At 53.6% G+C, this 7,608-nt stretch overlaps 1 protein-coding gene across 1 annotated transcript; it reads left to right on the plus strand.

Moving 5' to 3' along the window:
• Positions 1-3,846: 3,846 nt before the first annotated feature.
• On the plus strand, positions 3,847-6,416 carry Nkx2-3 (NK2 homeobox 3). The gene is made up of 2 exons (XM_038316518.1): positions 3,847-4,258; positions 5,686-6,416. Exons 1-2 carry the CDS (start codon positions 3,910-3,912, stop codon positions 6,414-6,416), a joined length of 1,080 nt encoding a protein of 359 aa, XP_038172446.1. The 5' UTR covers positions 3,847-3,909.
• The last annotated feature ends 1,192 nt before the right edge of the window (positions 6,417-7,608 follow it).

Here is a 7,608-nt window from a genome sequence, read left to right on the forward strand (position 1 = left end):
TGCCACCAACAAGTCAATGGCATTCCACTTAGCGTCACTGCTGAAACGAAGCCCTTCCTCACTTCGGTTCTTTCTTTGTGTGTGCGAAGCATTAAAAAGCAATTTCTAGGACAGCCTTCAAGTAGATTACAAACTCACCTAAAATTTCATGTATCTGGCCAGTTGAGTTTACAGTTTATTTTTTCGTAGTTGAATAGAAAATCACCATAGTGCTACATTAAAATTTTAAAAATGGGGTTCTGATTCCATAATTAAACAGCTTTTTGTGCAACGAGACAAATGGTGTGAAGTGGTAGAAAAACTGTTGCCTATCTGACTATTTTATATGTGGAGGAAACGAGCGACTGCTAACACAAAGCTTTCAAAAGTTACCACGTTTTTTTCCTTCTTATGCAATTACTGTAATGGTTAACACAAGGCTCTTTAACAGCTATAATTTTATTATTATATATACCACGTCTTTATAAAGCACCCCCCAGGGAATCTGCCACACCACTTCAGCAAGATCTGTAATCAAATACCCCGATGGGAGGGGCTTGTGATGTGTACTAGGTGATGGAGGTGAACCCAGGCAGACACTGTAAGACTTAAAACTGCAGTCATATTTACTTTATCTGACAGTAGCTGGCTAAAGTGTCTATATAGAAAAACCCTATTGTTACTGAGGCACGAATCTAAGATTTCTACGATCTTTTCAGACAAGAGAATGCAAATGCCCCCCGAACGCGAACGCTGCTAGTAACTGAATACCGAGTGGAACTAGATTCTGTGCCCCGATAAGCAGCAGCAGGGCCCGGGGAGTAGGTGGGAGGAAGCGGGATCCAGGACCGGAGTATTTCCTCCCCTACAGTGGCACACAGCTGGCAGTCCACAGATCCAAAGTCCTTTAGGGTGCCAATTGCCGGAGCGAAAAGACAGGCCACCCTGAAGGCGGTTGGCCTGCCTGGGAACCTGCTACTTCGAAACCAGTATAAGACAAGACTAAACAATTTGGAAAAGGTAAGCTGGAGATGACCAGAATCGCTGCTCTAGACAAAAATCACAAGACCAATAAATCCTAAAAGTCAAGGTGGTGGGTGAAAGTCGGAACCGGACCCGTGTCCAGGTTAGGGAGGGGGAGAGCAGGTTAGTCCATAGGAGTCCCGAACTGGCACATTCACCAGGCTCCACACCGACGTCCTCCCAGGTGTAGTGCTGGTCCAAGCCTGCTGTGGAGCAGGTTGGCCAGGGTTCTCAAGAGGAGAGCGGTCCACGTGTGTTTTGAGGATACCTGACCAGGGTAGTGGCGGCCGCGGGATTTGGAGGAGACCCGCCACGTGCTCTGCAGGTGGGAGCAGAGGGAGAGGCCAGAGTGGGCCTAGCAGGCTGCAGCAGGTGTGTGGTTGTGCCACTGAGTTCCTGGCCTTGTTGGACTGGGGGTTTCACTCAGTCATGGTTCTAAGACCCGTTTCTGGGGCAAGGTTTAGGTGAGGGCGAAGCAGCGCTAGGAAGCAAGGGAAATGCGCGCTTCCCATGAAAGCAATAGCTTTTATCTCTTTTGTCCAAATCTGAAATCACCTGAAAACTTATAAAAAAAAAATGAGATCAGAAGGGAACAGGAATTCCTCTACGACGGTTTTGCCTTGCGGCAGGGCTTGGGGTCTGAGACTGGAGAGCGGTTTCCTTCTGGTCTTCTCACTGCCAGTTTGGAGGCGCTCAAAGTCCCCCGACCCTGCAGTTGCCACGCACTCACCCCACCTCGCTCGCTCGGGATCCACCGCAAAACCAGGCGCACTCTCCCTCCGCAGACTCGCCTTCTGTAGCGACCGCGGTCCCGCCTGAGGCTCAAGTCTTAAAGCGAACAAGGCTCCTGCGACTAGAAATGGTTTCGAGGGCCTACCCACAGAGACCATTCCCATTTCCCTCAGGGCACGTGGAGGGAGCTTCGACCCAGCTTCCCCGGTGGCCCGGGGCGCAGCATTTCCGCTCTCCCCCGAAGAGCCCCGCCTCCTCTCCTCCCAACCCTTTCTCCAGGGCCTGGGGCACCATCTCCTTCTGCGGTCCCTGGGTTCCGCAAGGCCACCCTCCATATAATCCCTCTTCGTGCCGTGTCCACCCGTTTCCCAGGGCGTTATCCTCAGTCCCAGTGCCTTCCAGCCGTCCTTTCCAGTTGAGGCCAGTCTCTCCCAACTGTGCAGTTCTACGGGGCGGAGGGGGTGGGGAGGAAGAAGGAAACAAACAAAAGCCAGGGGCGGTCTGGTGAGGAACACCCCCCCCCCGCGGTGAAACCAGAACCACTCCTCATTTGTGCTTCCAGGCGTGCTGCCCACGCGTTTTGTTGTTTAGCTCACACAATAGGGGCCCGACTGCTACTCAGAGGTTAAGCTTTAGGACAGGTGTGATGCCAGAAGGTGGTCCCCACCAAGCAGTTTTCAGAGTCCGGAGACTGACATATATTCTCCCCGCAGGAATGCAACCACCGCTTGTCCTCAGAAAGCGCGCCCGAAAGCCAACAGGGTCGAGAGAGAATAGGCGCTTCTGAAAGTTGAGGCCTATCTATACTCAGGGTGTCGAACTTCAGAAGAAAGAGCTGCTCTCACCATAGCTGTGGACCCTCCCTTCTAAGATTAGAGTCGGCTCTCTCCAAGCCTCTGCTCTCATAAAGCCGCGCAGTGTGTGATGGTGGTTGCTCACCGCCAGGTCAGGATCAACGTCTACGACTGTTCTGACTTCTGAGGCAGAAAAAAGTAGTTAGACATTTGAGCCCTTAGCATTCTAGACCTGCATTATGCTTCCGGCCTGGTTAGTCCTATTTATCTAGAGCAATTACCCAGAAGAGGGAATTCGGCTCCTTTATATGGACGAGGAAACTGAGAATGTCGAAGACCCAATATTGACTCAGACCAGGATTCGAAGCAAGAGCCGCAGGCACCAAAGCACTTCATCTGTCTTTCAGATAGATACCTGTTATCTGCAGCCACTGCAAAGGCCGCAAGGGCAAATGCGACCTGGACCCTACCCTCAGGGACTCGCAATCTAACTTGACAACCAGGAGGACACACACAGCCTGCCATACGTAGCACTAGGTGACGGTGGAGTGACAGTGAAGTTACTAACAGAGCAAGTTCAGAGGAAGAGGACTTCCGGGCTAGGCGACCTGGCAGCGATTCCTTGGAGGACGTGGTATTTGAGTAGAGCCTCGGAGAACAGTTTTCCATTCGTGGAACTGAGGATGGAAAAGACACTCCACGTTGTGAGAACAGCTACAGTAAAGACAAGGTGGGATTTGACACGTCGCTCATATTTCCACAGATACAGCATTCGTCTCCTGAGGAATCCACCGTCCACTGTTTACTGGCCAGGAAGTTTTCCTGCCCCGAAGCAGCTGGAAAAGCAGTCTGTGCTATCCTTTTAGGACTTTGTTGGATCACGGACAGTGAGCCTCTCAAAATTGCCCCTGGTTCTGGAAGATGCGGCTAGGCGGAACGGGAAATCGCAGTGATTCGGACAACCACCCCGGTTCAATACGGCTCTCCACAGCGACTTGGACTCAAGACCCTATTCTAGTCCCTGTCTATTTCTGGTAGCGCAAGCACACATCCCACTGGGTGTACGCGGAGGGCGTGGTTCACATATGCCAGAACCAATTAGGAAGGAGGCCAGGATGCCGACCCCGCCTCTCGACGTGACGCAGGGCCCCCGGACAGAGGCTTCACAGCCCCGGCCCCAGTCCTTGCAGTGGCTGTAACAAAACCCAGACCCCCAGGTCCCGGCCAATGGAGGCGATTTAGACTGGAGCAGGACCGCGTCTGTCAAAAGCTCGACTCCGCAGCACCGCGGAGTCCAGAGGAAGAGCTGGAGCCGCCGCTCTGCCTCCCCGCCCCCGCCGGGATTTATTGAGTATTTGGACTGGACAATTAAGTGGCCCTGATGATGTTACCAAGCCCGGTCACCTCCACCCCTTTCTCAGTCAAAGACATTTTGAATCTGGAGCAGCAGCAGCATTTCCACGGAGCTCACTTGCAGGCGGAGCTGGAGCAGCACTTCCACTCGGCTCCCTGCATGCTGGCTGCGACTGACGGGACACAGTTTTCTGATGCAGGGGAGGAGGACGAGGAAGAAGAGGGAGAGAAACTGTCCTATTTGAACTCACTAGCTGCTGCCGAGGGCCACGGAGATTCAGGTCTCTGTCCACAAAGCTATGTCCATACAGTTCTTCGAGACTCCTGCAGCAGGCCTAAGGAACAAGAAGAGGAGGTTGTGAGAGAACGGAGCCAAAGTGAGTAGAGGGGGAAAGGAAATGCGTCCCTACACCTTGGGGCAATGGCTCAGCGCCCGTAAACAACCCACAAACCGCGCCAGCATGGCCACCCGCCCCTTTTACATTTGGCTAGAGTCGTGCCTAGCCAGGTTCGAGGACAGCTCTGCAAAGCGCAGGTACCTGAGATGCAGCTAGGGTAGAGTGGGGAAAGTGGTGGTTCTGGTGACTGCTCTTCTGCAGAGCAGGGAGGAGCGGGAGCAGCCCCTGAGGGAAAGGAAAGTGGTTTTTACAGCCCGGGTTCAGATAAGCGAGAAGTGACAGGGCCAGCGGTTGGGTCCTAGCATCGTAGTGTGGGCGTGTGGGTGGGTGGGTGTGAGTGGGTGTTTTCTCGAACACCCCTCTTCTCAAAAAGAAGTCAGTAATCCGGCTATTTTTCTGCCTAATGTGTGTTGAGTTCCAGAATGAGGCTGGGCAGTCACCCCGGCTTCCTCGAAAAGGCAGTGCCAGCAGGTTGTGTATTTAGCGTCCTTGCAGACAAGGAACTTTGATGAACTTTACCTTACTTCTGAGCTTGGAGCTAGCACTCTGAGAAGGAGAGGGGATTGTCGGTGTGTGGGAGCACGAGCCGCTCCTGATGACCGCACTACTCACACCCATGAAGTGAAGGCCTTAAAAAAAAAAATCCTAGCGTTAGCTTTGTGTCTCAGGCTGCAAGCCAATAGGGTGGGATAAAGTGAAGAATTTAGATGGGGGTTCTGGACGCTTAACAGACCAGAGGTGGTAGGAAAATCGGATAACTGAATAACCCCGAAGGAAGTGTCTGAAAGGAAGACAGAATCAAAGACTCTCTTCTCCAAGTGGAGGCTTGATGTGGCTGAGACCAAGGTTTTTTCTCTGTCTGTTCTCCAGGCCTAAAACAGACACAACACTTTTTTTCCTATGTAAGGTAATATACAAATATTGTTTCACTCAGTAGTTTTGATAAGAAAAAAATCAGTTCCTGAGTTGCGCCTTACACTTAAGATATTTCCGAACAGAAAAAAAAATTCCGTAACCAACCCGTACATCCTGGCTGCCTGTCCCCAATACCGACACGTTTCACACCTTCAGGTAGCCTTGGTGAGTGGTAGGCAAACGAGTTTGCAAATACTGTTGATAATGCAGACGCAAGCTTTCATCTTGAAAATAGTCATTAGCGCGTCGAGCCGTACACTTAATCTCTTTTCTCGCAGATACTCAAATTCTAATAAATGCAAGCTAACTACTCCCCACTAAACGTGCCTCCTCCTGGGGAGGTGCTCGGTCTGATGCAGGGCCCCTGAGTACCAGAAACTATGAACTTTCGCCAGATCTAAGCATTTACTATGGAGTAGTCTGTGCTGCCGGGGCATAGTGGTGCTATACAGGGAGTCAGAACGGGGCTAAAGTCTTGCTTCTCTACGCAGAAAGCTGCCAGCTGAAGAAGTCTCTAGAAGCGACGCCAGACTGTAAGGCGAACGAGGACGGCGAGAGGCCGAAGCCGCGCAGCCGCCGGAAGCCGCGGGTGCTCTTCTCACAAGCTCAGGTCTTCGAGCTGGAGCGCAGGTTCAAGCAGCAGCGGTACCTGTCGGCGCCCGAGCGCGAGCACCTCGCCAGCAGTCTGAAGCTCACGTCCACGCAGGTGAAAATCTGGTTCCAGAATCGCAGGTACAAGTGCAAGAGACAGCGGCAGGACAAGTCCCTGGAGCTGGGGACGCACGCGCCGCCGCCGCCACCTCGCCGCGTGGCAGTGCCGGTGCTGGTGCGGGACGGCAAGCCGTGCGTCACGCCCAGCGCACAGGCCTATGGCTCGCCCTACAGCGTGGGCGCCGGCGCCTATTCCTACAACAGCTTCCCCGCCTACGGCTACGGGAACTCGGCCGCCGCCGCCGCAGCCGCGGCTGCAGCAGCAGCCGCGGCCGCGGCCTACAGCGGCAGCTACGGCTGCGCCTACCCGACAGGAGGTGGCGGCGGCGGGGCCTCGGCAGCGACCACCGCCATGCAGCCCGCCTGCAGCGCCACCGGAGGCGGATCCTTTGTGAACGTGAGCAACCTGGGAGGCTTTGGCAGTGGTGGCGGCGCTCAACCCTTGCACCAGGGCGCTGCAGCCGGGCCGGCGTGCGCACAGGGGACCTTGCAGGGCATCAGGGCTTGGTAAGGACAGGACTGGACACGCGGCGGGCGTCCTACCGCAGCTTGGCGCCGCGGGAATGAGACACGAGAAAGGCCGGACCCAAGGGCCAGGTCCCCTCGTTAAAATAAAATACAGACATACTGCTCCCCGAGGGACCAGGGTCGCAGAACACTCTAGGTCTGGGGCTCATCGGAGAAACGGATGCCCTGGTCCAGTCGTCAAGACTGTCTGAGACAGAAACACGGGCCAGGCTCCTGTGAAGAGGTTGGCCCACCACCCTGGCTCTGCGGGGAGTGCGGGAGGCTGGAACTCCGACTGTCACTTGCTCTCCGGAGGAGGGCTTTTCTCCTTTGGCCTACACTTGGCCTTCTCGAAGTACGGTCGGTCGGGGGAACCGGACCAAACAGGAAAATAAAGGAAGAAAAAGAAAAGAAAAGAAAAGAAAAGAGAAAAAAAGAAAAAGAAAAAGAAAAATAGTGTGAAGGAGAGGAAAATGGGGTAGTGGCTTGAGAAATTCCACCGATTCGCAGTCCCTTTTTCTAGCCTGGAGCGCCACAACACAGTGGATTTTCGTTTTCCAGCTGCCTCTCTTCTGAGACAGACTCCGCCCGCATCTCTGGACTGTCAGGGGACTCTTCTTGGAGACCACCACCCCAGTGAGATCGAAAGTTGGGGGAAGGGAGGCAGCTGAGCAAATTCAGGACCTGGCGGCCAGCTTAGGTGTCCCAGGTTGGTTTCCTTTCTGTTTTGTATCCTGTATTCAGCACATTATCTCTCTATATAACTATATCCACACGCCGTGTACACACCCGCTGTCATACACTACAGGAGTCAATAAAGAAGGTGCAATATTTCTGAACTGTTTGACTTTGCTGCAGACTTGTTTAGCCCCAAAGACTGGGAACCCCCTCCCTTAAGCAGGGCGGAAAGTGAGGAAAGCACCCTGGGCATCTCGGCCCGGTACTCCTGAGCCAGGCCCCAGGCTGCTAGTTTGGTCTCTTCACCGCTTTGTTCATTAATTTCTCTTTAGTGTTGTGGGCCGAACAGGCTTGAGGGAGGCTCTGGGTCTTCTGAGGTCCAGGACTTTGTAATCTCCCACCCACCGCTACATTTTATCCAGATGCACTGACTTGGTGCCGGGACCTGCCTCGGTCAAGCTGAAACTCTGCCCCACTTCGAGAGTCTCCAAGAAAGACAAAAAGCTCGCCTCTAGGCT

This window comes from Arvicola amphibius, chromosome 1 (assembly GCF_903992535.2).
Source record: "Arvicola amphibius chromosome 1, mArvAmp1.2, whole genome shotgun sequence".
Lineage (NCBI taxonomy): Eukaryota > Metazoa > Chordata > Mammalia > Rodentia > Cricetidae > Arvicola > Arvicola amphibius.

Coding starts and splice junctions, on each gene's coding strand:
- Nkx2-3 (XM_038316518.1), top strand. CDS start 3,910: ATGATGTTACCAAGCCCGGTCACCTCCACCCCTTTCTCAGTCAAAGAC. Junction 4,259..5,685: donor TGTGAGAGAACGGAGCCAAA/GTGAGTAGAGGG, acceptor TTCTCTACGCAG/AAAGCTGCCAGCTGAAGAAG.